Genomic DNA, 19781 nt, shown 5'->3' on the forward strand with positions numbered 1-19781 from the left:
ATTTGATGGGATAATTTTACTTGTAATTTCAAGTATATTTTTTGTTAACGAAACATGTTTTATTAAAAACAATTGTAATAGTTGTGGCAAATTAACAAAAATTAGAGTTTTACGGGGTAGGGTGGGGCTTCGTGAGGGCCCCAAAGGGTGGGGATTAGGTAAATTAAAAATTTCCTGCCATGCGGGGCAGGGCAGGGATGGGGTAAGACAAAACCATGCGGGGTGAGGGCAAAGACTCCATCCTTTAGACCCACCCCACCCCATTGCCATCCATTTTCTTTCTCTCTCTCTCTCTCTCTCTCTCTCTCTCTCTCTCTCTCATACAATTATACACTGATCCACATTGTACATAAATTGGTGGTAGCTCTTGAGCTCCATTTTCTTCCTAATCCACTTATCCACATAGTAACCGAGATGGAAATCGATTCACACAATAGTTAATATCTATAAATACACTAATCCACACAGTGGTTTGTTTTTTTAGTTTCAACCTATGTGTCCGCTTTTGATAATAACTCTTTATCATTAGATCAAAACACCAATCAGTTTTTGGTGTAGGAGGGAATTAAATCTTAAATATCTTATTCAACTATCAGAGATTTGACTAGTTAAGTTAACTGGAATCCACAATCCACGCAGTAGTTGAGTTTTTGAGAACACCAAGTCATCAAAATCGCTGGTTGTGCTATATATGTTATGGGTTTGAGTTTGTTTTACTAAGATAGCTAATTCACTTAGATGGTTAGGGTTTTGTTTGTTATAGTTTGTACTTGATCTGAGTTTGAATTTGCTTGTGGAACTTTTGGCTAATGTAAGTTTGTGTTTTAATTGGGGTCATTTTGTTGATTTTAGAGGTCCCAAATTGGGGAAGGAGAAAGCGAGAAAAAAAAAATTGTATGAGGAGAGAGAAAATATAATATGTAAATAAATACAGTGATAAACATTAAGCTACATGTATGTGAATTTAAGTTTGTTAAAGAAGCAAAAGTGAGTTTTTAAGGCCAAATTTGACTAAATACGTGCTGAGGCTTATTTGAATGCTTTAACTCCTTAAAAAGCATTTTCTTTTTTTTATTTTTTCACTTAAAAGACCAGAAAGCAAACCTTTCTTTTTCCCTTTAAAAGGACTAGAGTTTCTCCCAAATCAAACAATGTTGTCTAAATTCCTCTAAATATGATTTTCTCCCAAATCAAAATCCCTTCCCCTGACCAAAAATAAACCCAACCTAACCCAAAATGTATAGTTGACTCCAAGAACAAAACCAAATCAAACATCCAAGCAAATTTTGAAATTTGAGTTTAAAGATCTTATATGGATAATGTTGACTATGTTAATTATTGCAGGAATTTGGAATTAGGGAAATTTTCAGTTTGAGGTTAATTTTTCTTTATTTAAATTTTGATGCATGGTTCTACTCTTAGCATAGAAAGTAGCTTGAAATATTTTACATGAAATGAAGTAGCTTTTGAAGAATATGCGCGCGCGCGCACACACACACACATATATATTTTTATTTTTTTATTTTGTGGGTAATTTGAGTTTGGGTTTGAGAATTTTCTTCTTGATTCATGGTTTTGTTTTTTGATTGCTCAATTCATTTTTGAATTTTATTGTGTCTTTGAATAATTTGTGGTTGTTGAGAAATTTAAGTTTTGGTTTTTAATTGAAATTTGAGAATTTGAGTTTAGGTTGTTAAGATTTTAGTCTTTCTTGTTAATGTTTAGATGTTCTTTTTTTTTTTTTTTCGAAAGAGTTTCAACCTATGACGTTCACTACTGATAATAGTTCTTTATCATCAGACCAAAACACCAATCGGTTTTTGGTGTAGATAGTAGCAATAACATTGCTCATTTTTAGCTAAGAGATGAAATTGCATATGTCGATGTTGTATTCCGTTTGGCCTCAAATTGTTTACTAAAATATCAATTTAAGTCTTGAAAATCTAAAAATTGCATTTTCAACATGGAAAAATAAGGAATTACATGAAACAAATTTATTTGTCTCAAATAGAGTGTGGTGTCCACAACATTGATGAGCTTTAGTTTTGGCTTTAAGAAGTTCCGGAGGATGTAATCCTAATTGTAATTATTAAATTTTATATTTAGAGTCAAGAGTTTTGTAACTCAATTGACACATCTCCGAGCATTTTTTTTTCACATTTAGACAAAAAATAAAAAAGAGAAAAAATATTTTTCTATTAGGTTAAATATTTTCATGCATTATACGAATTATTATATAACAAAGAAAAAAATGAAGATAAAAATCAAAATAAGGAAAATCTAAACCATTTTTTTTATAAACAAAAAATGGGTAGGAGGGTGACCTAAGTTGGCGTCTTCCACTAAATGTGATCATAATAACACCCTACTCGTTGAGCCCAAGCTTACGGGAAAAATGGATCCGAATGAAGTTTAAGGATAACGAGAAAAGGAATAATGCTTCTTTTAAAAAGATTGTGTTAATAGGCTAACACCAAATTTTGTGCTAGAATTTTTGTACTTTGTGTCAGAATTATTGTCTTTATGTCAATATTTTGTCAACTATATAGATTTTAGGATCAGTTTTATACAATTTCTTTTATTTATTTAATTTTTTTATTAAGTGACACCCACATTATTTTAACTCATTAACATTTGCCTTCTTAAAAAATACTTCTAAACTTAAAAGTGGGATTTTAGTCCAATGTCCAAAACCCAAGTTGACCATCATTCACTTTCTGTTGTGCTCATTATCAATTGTCACGTGTCTGTGGTGCTCCTAATACGCAACCACCATCAATTACCTAACGACAAGTGCATAGAGAAATCAAAGATCAATAAAACAATTGTCAAATCCTCCACACGTCACTGGAATGTAACGTCAGGTAATGTTATCACTTATCACCCACCAAAAAAATTCAAAAAAAAAAAAAAAAAACTCAAAAATTGAAAAACGCACGGCAAGAGAGAGAGAGGAGAGAGAAAGCGAGGAGATCTGCTAAAAAGAACCGAAGGATTTTCACAGACAGCTCTCCTTCTCTCCGATCAGATCGGACAATCCCTCCCTCCCTTCCTCCCTCCATGTTTATAGATTAGGGTTTTTGTTGTACCTTATAAAATTTCCTCTTGAATTTTTGAAAAATATTCTGACCGTTACGCACCGACCGTTGATCATTCCCAATTTATTTAACTAATCGTTTCCAATTGCTTGGATTCGAGTTGTACAGCAATCTCTGGGGTTGGTTTTTGATGAAAGCTTTTTGAGAGCTGATGTGTCGGCGCTGTGCGATTAGGGTTTGTATTAGCTGAAGGAAATGTGGAGGCGATGAGAATTGTGGCTTAGAATCTAGGACTCAGAAAATGGCCTCGGCTCAGGCGCTAAAGAAACAGGAGCAATTGGAAGCTGGAAAGCGACGGGTACGTTTTCTAATTTCTATGTTTTTTATGTTTTTTTTGTTTTGTTTTGATTTTGATTAGTTTAGGTACATTTTCATATTGGTTTTATTGCTTGGTGTTGAAATTTCATCTTTGTGTCAATTGCTCTATGTATATATATTTTATATGAATCTGTGCATGAATTTAAGTGTCCGTGTCTTTATTTGTTGAATAATGGTAATGGGCAACAAGAATTGTTATGTGTTAATGCTTTAGAGGTTACTAATCTACACGATCCAAGATGTTATAACCTGTTGAGATCAAGATGACTTTGATTTCTGGTACTCTGTAATGGACCTTATTGAGTGAGCTTAGAAGCAAAGCTCTTTTTTTTTTTTCTTCAATTTATACGTAATCAACTCTGGCTCTTTCTCTCTATAGCTGCTTTTGTATGCATTTCAAGCAGCTGAAGATTTTTTTTTAAAGAAAAAAAAAAAAAAAACCCGAAGTACCCTTTGGTATGGTTTGTAATACTTTGCTCTCCAATGCTTAGATTCGTTCGTTCGGTTCATTTTAATGGAATTTGATGATGGGGAAAATGCCAACATTACCTATTGATGCTTTTCAAAGTAGGTGATGCTGGCACTTGAGATATCATCAAATTCTATTGAAGTTAACCAACCTAATTAACGTATCTATGCACATGAGTGTTAGGTGTTGCATGGGGTGGTAATTAGTCTCAAAATTTTGGGGTTGGCTATGGATCCTCAATGTACCACAAGGTCGGCCACATGTACTTATTCTAAATTAAATGTTGCATGTAAATTAATTTGTTAGAATGGGTTTTTTTTTTTTAATTTTTTTTTTAAGTTGCCAGTAAGTTTTGGTTCAAATGGAACTTCCTCCTCCCAATAAAGAATGGGTGGAGGGTGAGACGTTGGTTCAAAACTCATTGGATGCACATATAACTTACAATAAAAAATTTCCTTTTGTTGCTTTTCATCTTTGAAATGGATTTTGAGTTTGGAACTGGAGAGACAACTATGTTATAATTTGTGTTAGGATTATAGTTTAATCTTGAATTCAGTGGAGATTTTAACATATTCAAACTTGTCTTTCTCTTATTTTGGTATTAACTATTCTTTATACAAACAGTCCAGTTTTGGAAGGCCATTGCTGTTGGACTTGGACTAGGTGTGCGTTTTATGAGCTTATTTAGCATATTTTTATTAGTGTAAAAGTACAGCTGTACCTTGAAAAAGGTGATGTTTTAAAAAGCTGCACATTCTCTTTTCTGGTGAAAATAAGCTCATTCAAACAAAGCCTAAGATTGATGTTGTTTGGTTGAAATGTTTGTTTGTTTATAATAAATGAGCATGGATTTTAATCATTGTAGGGATAGACAATGGCTTATTACAAAGTTGATATAGATATCCCTCTTGACAGCTTTTTAATGGTTTATCTTACTTCAAAAAATTAAGAACCTATTATATGGAGACATGGGTAGAAAAATTAAGAGGGTCTATAGTGTTCTTTATTGGTGGAACCAGTTGTACATTTAAAGTCTTTTTTTGAGTTATTGTGTTCAATTAGGGTTAGGGTGGGTGAAGAGGTAAATTATATTGGATGGTTATTGCTGATCAAAGGCACCTAAGTGTAAGATAGAGGGACACTGCCATGTGTCAGAGATTTTTGATTGAATATTTACTTTTCTGGAATATGATTGAAGTGAACGAATCAATAAAAGGGATAATGGCCTGCTTCTGAAATAGAGTTGCTTACTGCATCGAGATGATAGGCATATAAAAAAATGACCATGAGCCTGGGAGACAGAGATAGGCATCATTGTGTAAGAGATGGTATTGTGATAAGAAAGAATCGATTGAGTTCTTTCAAGGAATTCACCTTGAGGACCTGAACTATATTTGAATGATATTGAAGAAAATAGGGAAATAGTCATCAAGATCTAATACTTAATTTTTTTTTTTTTCATTATTATTGTTATGTTTACTTTTCAGATTTTGAAATACTATTAACTTAAGATTGAGGCATACGAAGAATAAGAATGCTTCAATTTTTTTGAGATTGATTCAATGTTAAGCACATTGTGAGACATATTTTGTACAATATACCCATTTATGGATTTTTTATTTTCACAAATATCTTCAGATTATTTCCCTTTAATTTGAATAACAATCTTAAATATCAGACTTGAACTTCTTTTTTGTTTGTCAAAAGTTACACGTTCTCTTTACTTATCTTGCAGCTAGAGGAGTTCCGTAAGAAAAAAGCGGCAGAGCGAGCGAAGAAGTCTTCCACTAGCCAAACTCATGCTTCTGATGTTAGCCTCCATGAGAAACAGCCTGCAGAAACTGACCCTGTGCGACTTACAGATTCCAATGGAGCTGGTACATCTGATGAACCTGGCACAACTGTTATGGAATCCTCTGCTCCAGTGACTGACAATGACAATAAAGCAATTGATTTTCCCATTAAAAATGAAAAAAATTTGTCAAATGATACATTTGCAAGTTCTTTGTATTCAATGAAAGATTATAATGCATATTCTACAGATAGTGTGCAAAAACATGCAGATAATCAAGAATTTCAGAGATACGATGTTTCAGGGTTTGCTGGATCCAGGGATGTTAGTTACAGACATGAAATGGAAGGGCCAAATAATGAGTTTGGAATATATACTGGAGTGCAAGGTAGACTTCCTTATGAGACTACTGACCAGTCTATTTTTCTACGCCCACAAGCAAGTCAAGATTTTGATAATACTGCTGCTACCCAATCTAGTTTTCATCAGATGGATGAATCCCAGTCAACAGATAATAACAGTTATTTGATGCAATCTAGAGTTACAAATCATAGTTATTCTCACATTTCTACTGCAAAAATCTCACCTCAGAATTCTGGTGGTACTCTACCACAAGGTAACCCCAGTGATGCCAGCATGCTGATTGGTACCCATACATCCTCATATTATGATAGTAGTTTGAATATTTGAATTTTTATTACTAGTGTTTTCATCTACTAATATGTGCATACAGCGCACACGCACACGTTAGAAGCAACTCACCTTATATGTCTTTGGGTTTTTTTCATTGTAGACTCTATTCCACCAGCTACTAATCTAAGAGGGTCTGCTCCTGAAGATTGGCAGCATGTGAATGGTATTGCACATGTAAATGATTCTATGATTTCCAATTACGGGCAAAGAAAACTTGGTAGCTCAGCTGGTTCTTTGCCTAGTGTAAACAATTCAGCTGTGCAAGCATGGGAAGGCACAGGTTTAAGTTCTGATTTCAGAAGCTCCTCCAATCATGTTCCACTATACTCAGTCACACCTGAAACTACTTCTAGGAGATCTCGTCCATCTTTTCTTGATTCTCTTAATGTGCCTAGAGCTTCTTCAGGGACTCTCTTTCAACGTACCGACCCTCAGGAGTCATTTGTGTCCACTAGTTTAATTACAAATAGCACGGATGTTTTAGGATCATCTCCTTTTCAGAAGCCAATGGTAGAGACTGAAACTATGGGGCCTTATCCAATGCTGAAAACTTCTAATGGCCCTAGTGTTGAACACTCCATGAATTATTCAGATTATTCTAGCAATGGGGGAGACTTGCTGAGACCGAATACTAATGAGAATAGAATTGATAGAAAACAAGAGTTTTATTCAGCTAAACAAAATGAAGATTTTGCTGCTTTGGAACAGGTACCCATATTTTCTATTGTTGCATTTTCATAACCTTGTGACTGGTTTTTTTTATTATTTATTTTTATTGTTTACTTTTTATTATCTGATTCAGACATTTAAAGCGCTAGTGTTGACATTTTGAAGTTAATTATGCTACTTGGATTGATAAGTTCCTTAATCAATCAAATATATATTTATTGAGGGTCTCTGGATCATGTGAAGTGTTTCAAGTGATTTATGGGAAGTGGTTGCCCTTTTTATTTTGAAATCCCACGTAAATAGTTGAATTCTGCTATATATTTTACATTAACACAATCCCTTTGGGATTGTAACAACATAGATGTGCATTGGGGAGTCGGTCCACAGCCATTAGAATGAATAGCTGTTCATAATCAATATTTGAGCTGTGTAATTTAAACTTTTGATACACTGGACCGTTTTTCAATAAATTATGTTGTATTTGGGGTTTGAAACTTAATTTTATGGTCTATTTTTCAAAGTAACCAATTATCATACTTCATTACTAGAGGGATAATTTAATGCTTCTCGTTCTAATTTATTGTCCTCTTTTCCACTTTTTCCAGAAGCTGGCTACTTATAACTACCCTAAACAGTGAAGATGAGACACCTAGGTTTGTCTTTGGACCAAATGGCAACTCTTCTCCTAAGTGTTTCATTAGACCACAGGTTCAATACCATAGTGGTTCTTGAGTTGTATTTAGCAAAAAAGGTTTGTAAAATAGAAAGTAAGAAAGATGAAACACTAAGGAGATAGCGGATACCACTTTGCCACTACTTTAAAGGACTTTCTTGTTGTTCAGAGAATGGATAATGAATTTTTTACTACAAAACTGACATAATTTTAAGGCAGAAGGTTGCCAATTTAGCTCAATTAGATCCTCCCATTATAAGTGCTAGGTGGAGGGTAAGGTCTTGGGTGTGGATGTAACTTGCCAATAAACAAAAAAAATCCTAAGGCAGAAGGTTCTGAATAATCATTCAACTTGATTATTATCCATGGGTATCAGCCCTGAGCACATTGTAGTGATTTTGAGAGTTTTTCCTGTGAGAGGGTGGTTAAATACGTGATATACTGCCATTTTCTAATTACAAACATCAGCTTGCTGGAAATTGATAGATAAGTATGCACCCAAGGCTCTTTAAACTCTTGATTAAAACCTTTGAGATGAACAGTTCATCGTAATACTCTTTATGTTAAAAATAATGCCTAATCTTTTTTTGCCTGCTATTTATGTTGATAATCTAAACTTTGTATGTATCAAATGATCCAGTGATGTCACCTTGCAAGCTTGTTGCCTTGTTATAATTAGTTTTGTGACATGCTTTTTCATGCTATTCAGCATATTGAAGATTTGACACAAGAGAAATTCTCTTTGCAACGAGCTCTCGAGGCTTCACGAGCTTTAGCGGAGTCCTTAGCTGCTGAAAATTCCTCTATGACAGATAGTTACAATCAACAGGTTGGCTTTTGAATTTATGATTATTGTGGAATTATGCCGTGCTTGTTAAATTTTTATGTGACAGCATCATCTCTGCTATCATTGCTAATCTCTGTTCTATGTTCTGTTCTCTCTTTTGCATTCATATCATAAACACAAGATATATGTGTTATTTGATTTGGATAATGATACTCCCTGATGGGAAGATGAAACAATGGTACTCATTATTTATTTTTTTATTAATTGATGTGGCACATTGTGGTTTTAGATTTTCAAAGTTTCTACTTATTTTAAAAAAAAAATTTCAAAGTTTCTTTTCATTTCAGAATTGTGTTAAAAAAATTTCCTGTCTCTTTTTAGGTAAATAACAGAGGTGTTTGCAGAAAATGCATATGCAGCAACTTACATGAAAGTGCAAAATCATATTTACAATGCATGTGTGATAGTTCATACTCATTAGTTTTAGGCTATTTGTGACATCAATGCTCTTTCTTTCTCTTGGAAGAGTATATGGACTATGGAGAATTAAGGCTCCAAAGAGGGTGTCATTCTTTTGTTAGACAATAACTTAGGGTAGGATTCTTACAATTGATAACATAGTCAAGAGGGGTTTCTCAGTAGTTGGTTAGTGTTAGTGTAGTGGGGAAATGGTGAACTGTCTATTGCTGCATTGTGATGTTTCTAAGGTTTTGTGGAGTGAAGTTTTTAAGATGTTTGAGATTCAGTGGGTGATGCCGTCAACCATGGCTTGGTTTGGGAAACATTCCTTGGATACATGGAATCTTGTGCTGGCATGCTTGATGTGGAAGGAATGGAATAGTCTTACGTTTGAGGATAATGAGAGATCTCTTGATCGATTGCAATTTTTGTTGATTTGCACATTGTTTGATTGGTCTTGGGCTTGGGGTTTTACGCATTGTACTTCCATCTTTGAGTTCCAAAACTCTTTTAGATCCTCTGTTTGATTTTTTTGAAAATTTTTAAGATACTTTGTGTTCATCATTGTGAACATGAAGTGTTTTACGTCTTCAATAAAACTTCATTACGTATATATAAACAAAGTGCAATAGTACATATTCCATGTTTGATGTATATATTAGGTAGAGATAAAAAAAAATATCCTCAAAGAAAGAAGTTTAGCTCTGTAATATCGTTGTAATAGAAATTCAGTGACAACAGCATTCTAATATATCCTACATGATGATACTGCTGATAGCAAAGTAGTTGTTGCTGACAAAAAACTTTGCCAGTTGGTAGTAAACTTGTTTAATTAGCTGACTGCATATTCATTTAATGTGGGGGTTGGCATCAAGGTCCTGTCTGATCCATATTTTTGATTGAAAATTATTATTCTCCAAAGTTTCTGACAGGCCCTGGATTTCAGATATAGTACCAAATTTTAATTCTAATCAATCTGTTTCTCCATTTATATTCTATTCAGAGAAGTGTTGTCAACCAACTCAAATCTGACATGGAAAATTTACAGGAGGAAATTAAGGCCCAACTGGTTAGTATCAATTTCTCTGTAATTTGCTGCCTGTTACTTCTAGTTGTTCAGCTGCTTACTCAAATCTGACATGGAACAGCTATTTGATTGCATTATTATTGGATACAAGCTTTCTTGTTTCCTGCTTTTTGATGTTTGTATGGCTATTGTGCTTTCAAATTGTTTAAAACCTGTTCAATTATCTTTATAGTTCATCTGCCTTGTGCGTTTTTTGCTATGTTTAACCTTTGACCTTTGATGTCAGCAGGTGGAACTTGAGTCGGTCAAAATTGAATATGCAAATGCACAACTAGAATGCAATGCTGCAGATGAACGTGCCAAGTTACTGGCCTCTGAAGTTATTGGTTTAGAGGAGAAGGTAGTAAAATTTATTGGTATGTTTAGGTTTTTGCTATTGCATTTCATGAAGAAAATGTCATTCCATGCAATATTTATACAACAACAACCAAGCTTTAGTCCTAAATTTTTTGGGTCAGCCATGGATCTTCAATAGATTAGTCAGAGTCGACCACATGTTTTCTTTTTTGCCATTCTATTCTATCCGAAGTCGTATTACTATTACTTCCTTAATTGACGTGTTCTTTTTTACTACTTCTACTAATGTTATTTTTAGTCAGAGTCAGAGTCAAACCATCTCAAACGACTCTTTCTTATCTTTTCATCAATAGGAGATACTATTTAAGAAAATTTTCTCATTTTGAATCCTATCTTTTTGTGTATTTCCACTTATCCATCTTAACATTCTCATTTTAGTTACATTTATTTTATGAATATGTTGATTCTTAATAGCTCAACAGTCAATACCATAGAGCATAGCTGGTCTTATCAGTCTTATAAAATTTTCCCTTCAACTTAGTAGAATAATGGGTATTCTACAATTGCACAAACCTTTTGATGCGCTTCTCAACTTCATCCACCCTCTCCACTTCAACCACCCTACATTTATCCTAGGATTCACATCCTTTTCAATTTCTCCATACTTATGAATTATTAATCCAAGCTATTGAAGCTATTGAAAAATCTTGCTCTTCAGGATCTCTTGACTATCAAGTGTTACAGTCCCTTCATCCCTGTTTCTAATTTTGCTAAACTTACATTTCATGTATCCTATTTAGTCCTACTTAATTGAGAGTCTTTAGATTTTAAAGTGTCTTGCCAAATTTCTAACTTGAGACTAACTCCACTTCTAGTTTCATTTACCAAAACCATGTCATTTGCAAAATCCAAGGGACTCTCTTGAATCGATTTAGTGAGCTTATCCATCATTAGTCCAAAGAGGTATGGAATTAATGATAATCCTTGATACAGACCTACAGTGATAGGAAACTCACTTGTGATGCATCCACTTTTCTCACACTAGCCATTCCTATCTTTAATCAATTTTATTTACTTTAGAGGAACGCTTTTCTAGGTAAATAAAACCATGCAATGGGTTTTGGAATGCTTTTCTTTTCCAAAACCCACCGCATAACATCTCTAGGGACCCTATTATATGTTTTTTTTCTTGGTCAATAAAAGCTATATGAATATCTTTATAGTCCTCTCTATATTCTTTCATTAGACGTATTAAGTAAGAAACTTAAGACGTCGGCATAAAACCATGGTATATCTATCGTCTTGGCATAAAACCAAATTGATTCTTTGATATTGGTGTATCATGTCTGAACCTTTGTTCAATCACTCTTTCCCAAAGTTTCATAGCATGACTCATAAGTTTAATTCCATGATAATTTGTAAAGTTCTGAGTATCCTTCTTGTTCTTGTAAATAGGTATGAAAGTATTTCTTAGAGCTTCTGCCATATTTCATTAAAATCATTCTCTAATTAATTAATATAGGCACTCAGACTAAGATCTAGTGAGCTAAAGCTGGGGAGGCAATTGGAGAACACACAAGCAGAAATATCTTCATACAAGTATGCTTTACTTTTAATTTTCCTGTAGACAAATTACTGCGATATGCATTTCAGCATCACATATATTTGTGAATATTGCATGGTCTCTGTTTATATTGGCTTTCTCATATATGGACACTATTATCCAAAGTCATGGAAATGTTGGTATAATATCTATTAAATATACATAAAATTCTGGGAATAATGAATTTAGAAATTAATTCTAATTCTGTGATGCTCATGAATAATCACAAATTAGTGAGATATAAGAAAAAAAAGTGTGCTATTTTATGAATTGTTGGGATTCTTAAAAGAAGTTTTATGAAATCCGGTATAGAATTGTTAGGATGTGCTCTTATTGTGATTGGAGGCAACTGGAGATAGTTTTATTTGGTTGTGTATGTGGAAGGCCATTATCTTGGTGTCTAGAGGGAGGGCTGTTGCTAATGGTGTCTATTTTAATATTTTAAATATGTATTACACTCTTATTTAGCTCTTACTGCAAGTTGCTTTTGGGACTTAAAACTGATGCTAGTTATAAAACACCCTATCACAAGGTCTTTCTTTTTAGTTAGGGGTAAATCTCCATTTTTTCTTTTTATATTTTTAGGTAAATAGGGGGGGAGGGGTCTTGGTGGGGGTTTGAACCCTAGTGCCGAGGGACCACAAGAGGTGCTGGAACCACTGGGGTATCCCTTGAACCCTTAGTTTGGGGTAAATCATAGATTTATTTCAAGTGAAATGTTGAAGTGGACCTCTCCTTCTCCAAATGCTTTGGGAACTTTTTTTCCTGTACATGTGGTAAGAAATTTGATGGGTTTCCAGAAATAATGATCATACTGAATAATTTTGCAGAAAGAAAATGTCTAGCTTAGAGAAAGATCGCCAGGATTTGCAGTCAACTATTGATGCTCTTCAAGAAGGTGTGCATGCTCGTGTTTTTCTGTGCAGATTCTTATTATTTATCTTTTGATTTTAATATGTAGTTTATTTTATCGGAAAGGTGGGTAGAGTGGCCTTCATTCCTATATGGCTTCATTTGTTTCAGCATAAAACATTTTCTTTGGCAGATAATATTCTCATGAAAAGTGATCTGTTTTCTGTTCTTTGATTTTTACCCTGAAAATAGTTTTCTAGTATTTGGCTGCGTTGAAAATTTCCATATGAATGAAGTGGACTATTTAAAGGGAATGTAATCAGTGTACGTTTGAAGATGTAGAGTGTACAGGAGTCTGTTGTTAGAAATTTTTTTTAGCTCTTTATGTGATTGGTCTCATGGATGGGGCTTTGCACATTGTGATTCTATTGTGATGTTTTCAGACTTGTATTTTCATACATTATCTTTTGTAATTTTTTTGGCTCCTTCATGTCCTTTGCTCATGAAGTAGTCTTTTCTCAATAAAATTTTCTTTTTTTTCTTATCAAAAATAAAAAAATCCATGTCAAAACCAACAAAAATTCACAAAAAGTCTAGAGGCAGTAGTGGTTTTGGCAGTGATGGTGGTGATGGCAGAGGGGATGAGACAGGTGATGGTGGCAAAAGGGGTGTGGGCTTGGTAGGGAAAATGGTTTTCACTTTCAAAAAGCGTAAACCATTTTCTGTTGTTTGTTTTTTTTTTTTTTTTTTTTTTAAGTAAACCTAAGGGTGGTGTGATTTTCTGTTGATATAATTTTTTTTTTTTTTTTTGTTGACTAGCAGGTTTCATCAAATATCTGAAAACATGGAAATCACTTTTTGGAAAATTTAGGCCATGTTTGGTTCACTACTCACTCGTATCTCAATTCTAATAACTCAAAACTCTAACTGATATCTCATATCCTCATTTCATATCTTTCTCGAATCTCACTCCCACTGTGTTTGGCTCAAAACTTGGCTTTCGTTTCTAACATCTTTAACTCAAAATGGTGGAGCCCACTAGTTTGATTGGTTCAGAACGGCTATAGTCCTCTTGCCTTAAGAACCCGTGTGAACTTCTCTCTCCCACACTCCTCTTCCACTTCTCTCTCTTACACTTTTCAGAAGAAAGAAGAAACGAGGGAAGAAGCTCAAAACCCACAGACCTCAAATAGCAAACAAACCCAAATGAACCGAAGGAGGAACCATTGAAACCCACAAAAGCTCATCGAATCTTCCGCCCCAAACCCAAAGATCTGCAGCCTTTCTCTCTCCCTAGACTGGCAGCCCTTTCTCTCTCCCCTGTAGTGTGGATTTCCTCAAGTGGGTACTTCTCTTCCTTCCCTCTCTCACGCTCTCTCTTGTTTAAGGGGTTGGTGGGTTTCTTACTTCTGGGTCTTATGTGTGTTGGGGGAAGAAATTTGTGGATTTATGAGTGGATGAACATGGTTGTGGGTTTGATCAATGCGCATGTTTATGGGTTTGATCAATACACGTGTTTATGGGTTTGCTCTGATCTGTAATATTTGGGTGAATTCAATAAACAAAAAAGAGAACACCATGAAAACATGAGTTTTTATATGCAAATATGTAAACACTTCAAGGTTCATAACTTGGTCAAGACATCTGCACGTCCATACTCTTTTTGAATGTCACTTAGAGTAAGGATATAAATAATAGTGCTAATATGCATCTCACTGCAAAGAAACTGGCGTGCTAGTAATTACTGGATAAAGGTGGTTGACTAGAATTTTGAGCTCATATCAGGTAAAAGAGAATAGAAAGAGTCATGTTTTAGGCAAAGAATATGAAAAAATGAGATAGGTTTGATGTTTTATAGAGGCAGAGTGTTAGAGTACAAGTTAAGTGCTGCATCTGCTGCCCAAGAGCCGTTGGTGCTCATTTATTTCGCCTGACATGATGGAGACGACAATGGAGTGGGTCCCATTGGTGTTGAGTAATTACAAAAATGCCACTTAACTTCCTGTCCTAAATTTTGAAAACTCCCAAAAGTTGTTCTCATATCTCATTACTCATTTTCATTTTTTGAACAATGAGTTATTAGAATTGAGAACAAAAATTAAACCAAACAATAACCCAAGTGGTGGGGCCCACAAAATTTGAGTGATGAGTGATGAAAACATAGCAAACCAAACATGGCCTTATTACGCATGGAACAAACAAAGCCTCGAATAATTTGCTTTTGTGCTCTTCTTTTTTGGGGGAATGATGGGGTTGGGGGATTTTGGGGGAGGGAGGGGGTGTTGGGGATGATAAGGATGCAATTGGATCATTTCAGTAATCTACAATCTGTGTCTGAACTCCCATTTAACTGCTGTATTTTTTTTTTTCTGATGATTTGATAGTGACAATGGGGTGGGGGGATTTGAACCCTAGATGTCTCTATTAGAAACATTAGGAGATGCAAACCAGCTGAGTTACCCAAGGCTTGTGGCAAATTTAGCTTTTACTACTAAAACCCAATTAAGAATTTGTGCTTTAGCTTGTTTGTAAATTATGGAACATCTGAAACTTTTCTTCAATTATTGTACCATTTCTTGCTCTGCAGACTGTCTTGAAATCCAAGGAGCAGAAATTTCAGTTTTTTTTTTTTTTTTTTTTGGTATTATTTTTATATGGTCCAAAAGCTTAGTAGTGCAGGTTTCTGATTTTTGATTTATCAAACTTCCAGAAATCTCATCACTGAAACATGACTAAATTGTTCAAATTTTTGTTGTTTTGTCTTTGAAAATTGGTGGTGAAATAAATTGACTTTGTCACATATTAGTATATTACGTATCTGGATATCAAATATGCCTGCAATGTCTGACTCTAATTTGTTTCTTTGACACAGAGAAAAAGCTGTTGCAGTCTAAGCTGCGGAAAGCTTCCACAAGTGCAAAGTCTATTGATATTAGCAACAGTCCTCTTATCAAGAGAGATATGTCTACCTCTACAGAAGACTTAGGTAAGATCAATTTGTGGCAGCATAAAAAAAATTTCAATAATGGTCTTAATAAAAAATATGGTGGCCAATGAGCCTCAAGCTCAAAGGCTTTTCCTCCTTACATAATAATGGGATGAAGGGTGAGATCAAGTTTAAGACCCATTGGGTGCGTAACTTACCAATAAAATAAATCAGGCCTAGTTGCCATCCCATTCTGGTTCCCATAAGGTCAGGTTACAAATCAAGAATTGTTCTTAATGGTTACAGTTAAAGTTGTTTATAATTTGTTTAGATGCCAACTAATTACTTTTTCCTCACTGACAAATTTTTGACATCAGAAAATTATGTAATTATACTAGTGATTATGGGTACTGTTCTAGATTGGTTCTTAAAATACTGTTCATTTTAAATGATATTCAGTTTTCTCTTTTTGGGCATTCCTACATTAATTTAATTTAATTATATTACAGATGCTTCCATCCATGAAACGCATGAAGCTGCATCTTCTCTTGAAAGTGATGCCTCCAATATTTCATTACTGCCTGAAAATGGGCAGTCAACTCTTGAATTTTCATCTGTGAATATTCCTTCTGATCAGATGAGAATGATTCAAAATATCAATGCACTAATTTCTGAGGTATTATCCAACCCTCATTTTTGGAGATGGTCAATTTCTTGCTAGTTTATTTGTGATTGTTTTCGAGATCCAGTTCTTTCATCGGATTTTGTCAATCTTTTTTTAATAATCTGTTTAGATCTAACAAGAGCATGGGATTTTCTTGCTGCAGGTAGCATTGGAGAAAGAGGAATTGATGCAAGCTTTGACATCTGAGTCATCTCATTGTTCCAAGCTGAAGGTAAATAAATTTTTAATCTTAATTGGATTTATATATTGCTGTTTGTAATTGCGTCATGTAGGTATTGAGTGTTATTTTGGTGTCTTCAGATAGAGAAGTTTCAGAATGTTCTGGATTGTAGTCATATTGTTGGATACTTGGTAAAAAAACTGCAATGTGTATCTGGATTAAATCTCTAAACTTATTTTGAAACTCTCCCCACCCCCCCCCCCCCCCCCCCCCCCCCCCTTTTCTTTTGTTGAAGCTCTTTAACTTATTTTGAAACAGATAATGTAAATCATGATTCATGTGTGTAACACTCAGAAGTCTCAGAGTCAAATCAATAATCTATGGAAGTCCAATAAACATTAGTTGCTTGGTTATATAAATAGAACATGAGGGGGGGGGGGGGGTAAGGTTTGTTAACATGGCGAATTTTCAAGAAGAAAGGATGTTGGGGAGCACATCAATTCATTATGCATACATGTAACACGTTACATAATATGTGCCACTGTGCTTGTACGTGTCTGTCTAATCCTTTGATGACTGTACCCCACTTTCTTTTCGAACTTTATAAAACCCCTTAACGGTCTTATCCCTTTTATTGGAATCATACACACACATCTCTCTCTCTCTCTCTCTCTCTTTATATATATATATATATGCATATATCTAAATAATAATTCAACTTATTTAAACATTTTCTGTCATTTGCTTGGTATTGGCTAAGCTTATCCTTTTTTGTCACCCATATCATCGAGGCTTTTGTTCTAAGTTAGAATCAAGGGTCATCACCAAGTTCTGGTCACACCTAAATTAGGCGCCAGATGGGGTGTGGTTTCAAAGCCTGAGTCTTTATTTTCAATTAAAGTGAATGCAATAATATCAAATGGCTATTGTGCCAAATAATTCATATCCTTCAAGGTTTCAAGTCATTTTTTTTCAAAACAACTTTTAAAATGGCATAGTTTATGTTTTTAAAGTTTTCTGGTAGAAAATGTGTTTAAAATTATATTATCGAATAATTATTCAGTTAGTTTTTCATACCTATACCTAAAATCAATGTCTTGTTTTGGTATTAACTGAATATTGTGTATTGAAAACTTATCATTTCTGTTTTTCATGAATGAAGGAGTTGAACAAGGAGTTGTCCCGTAAACTTGAAGCTCAAACTCAAAGACTAGAGCTTTTGACTGCTCGAAGTATGGCCAATGAGAATATTCCTACTAGACAACCTGATTCTCGTATCATGCATGAGAACACACCATATGCAGATGAGGGTGATGAGGTGCGTCTCTCTCTCTATAATTTGATTAATTCCCTGTTGGCTGGTTAAGTTTGTGTGTGTGCACCTGTGATTATTTATTTATTTATTTCTATTCTTGGGCCTCTATAATCCATATTTGAGAGCTTGTTAACTTCCTCTTAATATTACAAAAGCATTGTTACAAATAAGAGGAATATAAAATAATTTGGCATTGCGGTAACTATTTATTTGTTATTGAACAGTTCCTGGGGATTTTAATTGGAAGCTAAAATCTCATGTTTCTCTTTATTTATTTATTTTTCTTTTAAATTTTTTTCTTGATCTTTTAGGTGGTGGAAAGGGTCTTAGGATGGATCATGAAGCTCTTTCCTGGAGGGCCATCAAAACGAAGAACCAGCAAACTTCTTTAATATGCAAGTCCTAATAGCTGTTGGTAAAGTCCTTTCAGCTCTGTTTTTGTCATCCCTCACCCGCCAACCAGCCATTGTTTTTGGTTATACATCGGAGGTCGTAGTCTGTATATTTGAGTCAATATAAAGCCATTCTTTATAAAAGGAAATGAGGTATGTTTTGGGAGGCCTTCCATTGATTGGTAAATTCAATTGTCAATTGTTTGACTGATGACAATAAATAATGTCCCTTGTTGCTATCATAGCTTTATGTTTCTATTAAAGGTTACTGGGACATTTGTTGGATATGGTATTAAAGAAAGATGTTGGTACATACAAATATGAGAGGTTGTAATGTGCATCGGTGGTTTTGCAGTTTATTGCTGGCCATATCTATTGTATTTGAGATCAACAATTTGGGGCTTAAGCCTGAGAAATGAAACAAATATGATTTTGGCATTTCAAGAATTGTTCTGCTTTATAAGTAGTGCATGGTGCATTTACCCACATGCTTTAGGGATAACTTCTTTCTTGTCATTTTTGTAGACTTGTGTTACCCTTGGCAATTTGATGGACATTTGAGTGATGTGATTATACAATAATGACAGGCAGTTTTTTGAGTCGGTTACACTATTTTCTTCCCGTCCCCCCTTAGATTAAAAATTTTTGCCCCTTACATCTGGCACAAGATTTTAAAAGAAAAGCAAAAAGAAATAAACATTACTCTAGACATGTAAAACATTGAGGCAGAGGTTTTAAAAGAGTTGAAATTAGCTGAAATTGGTTAGATAAATGTTGGGGACTCTGGGGTAGCATTTGGAAAGCAGGATGGAGCAGAAAGCTAGTTGCAGGAGAGGTGAAAACTGAATAGGGTAGGACTTGTTTAAGACAGTGGGTTTCAGTTCCTTTACTTGGTAGTAGGGAAGCACCCCAAACGTTCTTATAACTGGTTTGCTCTATTCCACGGTAAAGTATTTTTGGGCTAGAGGAAATTTTTCAATCAAAAAGTATTGTTAGGTCTTCTCAGAAGTACAGACTGCAGACAGGGGATCCTATCTACTTATGGAATGATGATGGGCATCCTCCAGGTCCGTTATAAATGTGAGCATAGTCTTTCTGGTTCAGCAAAGCTTAATGCTAGCCAAAGTTTCCAACAATTTTTGAATTTCCTTCCATTTTGGCCAGAGTATTCTGTTTTGGTATATAAACAGGTGCACTAAAAGACTAAACCATCTATCATCTATTCCTTCTTGGCTAAAATTTCGGTCTATACAAGCTTGCACTAGTCATTTCAGTGGACTTCTAGCATTCTGCCTTTGCCCTATGGTATATAAATCATCTATTCCATCTTTGACTAAAATTTCGGTCCAAATTAGCTGCACTGGTCATTTAGGTGTAATTCTAGCTAAAAATCCACAAAAACTACAACTTGAGGTTAAAAATATAGCTAAAAACCCACAAAAAGTTGATACGTCAGTCTCAATAAACTACCAAAAAAAATTTTAACTTTTAATTTTGTCTCTCCCA

The 19781-nt window shown here is 34.5% G+C and overlaps 1 protein-coding gene across 2 annotated transcripts; it reads left to right on the forward strand.

Moving 5' to 3' along the window:
* The first annotated feature begins 2898 nt into the window (after nucleotides 1–2898).
* Nucleotides 2899–18713, forward strand: LOC112021088 (protein BLISTER). 2 transcript variants are annotated; one of them, XM_024053656.2, is made up of 13 exons: nucleotides 2899–3396; nucleotides 5621–6293; nucleotides 6471–7078; nucleotides 8422–8541; nucleotides 9962–10027; nucleotides 10272–10385; nucleotides 11865–11941; nucleotides 12776–12843; nucleotides 15670–15783; nucleotides 16233–16399; nucleotides 16551–16619; nucleotides 17731–17886; nucleotides 18195–18713. In XM_024053656.2, exons 1-13 carry the CDS (start codon nucleotides 3340–3342, stop codon nucleotides 18273–18275), a joined length of 2370 nt encoding a protein of 789 aa, XP_023909424.2. In that variant the 5' UTR covers nucleotides 2899–3339; the 3' UTR covers nucleotides 18276–18713. The 2 variants fall into 2 exon arrangements, with proteins under 2 accessions (XP_023909424.2, XP_065636499.1); XM_065780427.1 differs by having other exon boundaries at nucleotides 10275–10385.
* Nucleotides 18714–19781: the final 1068 nt, after the last annotated feature.

The sequence above is a fragment of the Quercus suber genome, unplaced genomic scaffold (assembly GCF_002906115.3).
Source record: "Quercus suber isolate HL8 unplaced genomic scaffold, Cork oak 2.0 scaffold_235, whole genome shotgun sequence".
NCBI classification, from domain to species: domain Eukaryota; kingdom Viridiplantae; phylum Streptophyta; class Magnoliopsida; order Fagales; family Fagaceae; genus Quercus; species Quercus suber.

What these genes read in the sequence shown, in the direction of transcription:
- LOC112021088 (XM_024053656.2), top strand. Translation starts at nt 3,340, where the DNA reads ATGGCCTCGGCTCAGGCGCTAAAGAAACAGGAGCAATTGGAAGCTGGA. An exon ending in CAGATAGTTACAATCAACAG is followed by an intron (nt 8,542 to 9,961) that starts GTTGGCTTTTGA and finishes TATTCTATTCAG; the next exon opens with AGAAGTGTTGTCAACCAACT. An exon ending in GCAGAAATATCTTCATACAA is followed by an intron (nt 11,942 to 12,775) that starts GTATGCTTTACT and finishes ATAATTTTGCAG; the next exon opens with AAAGAAAATGTCTAGCTTAG.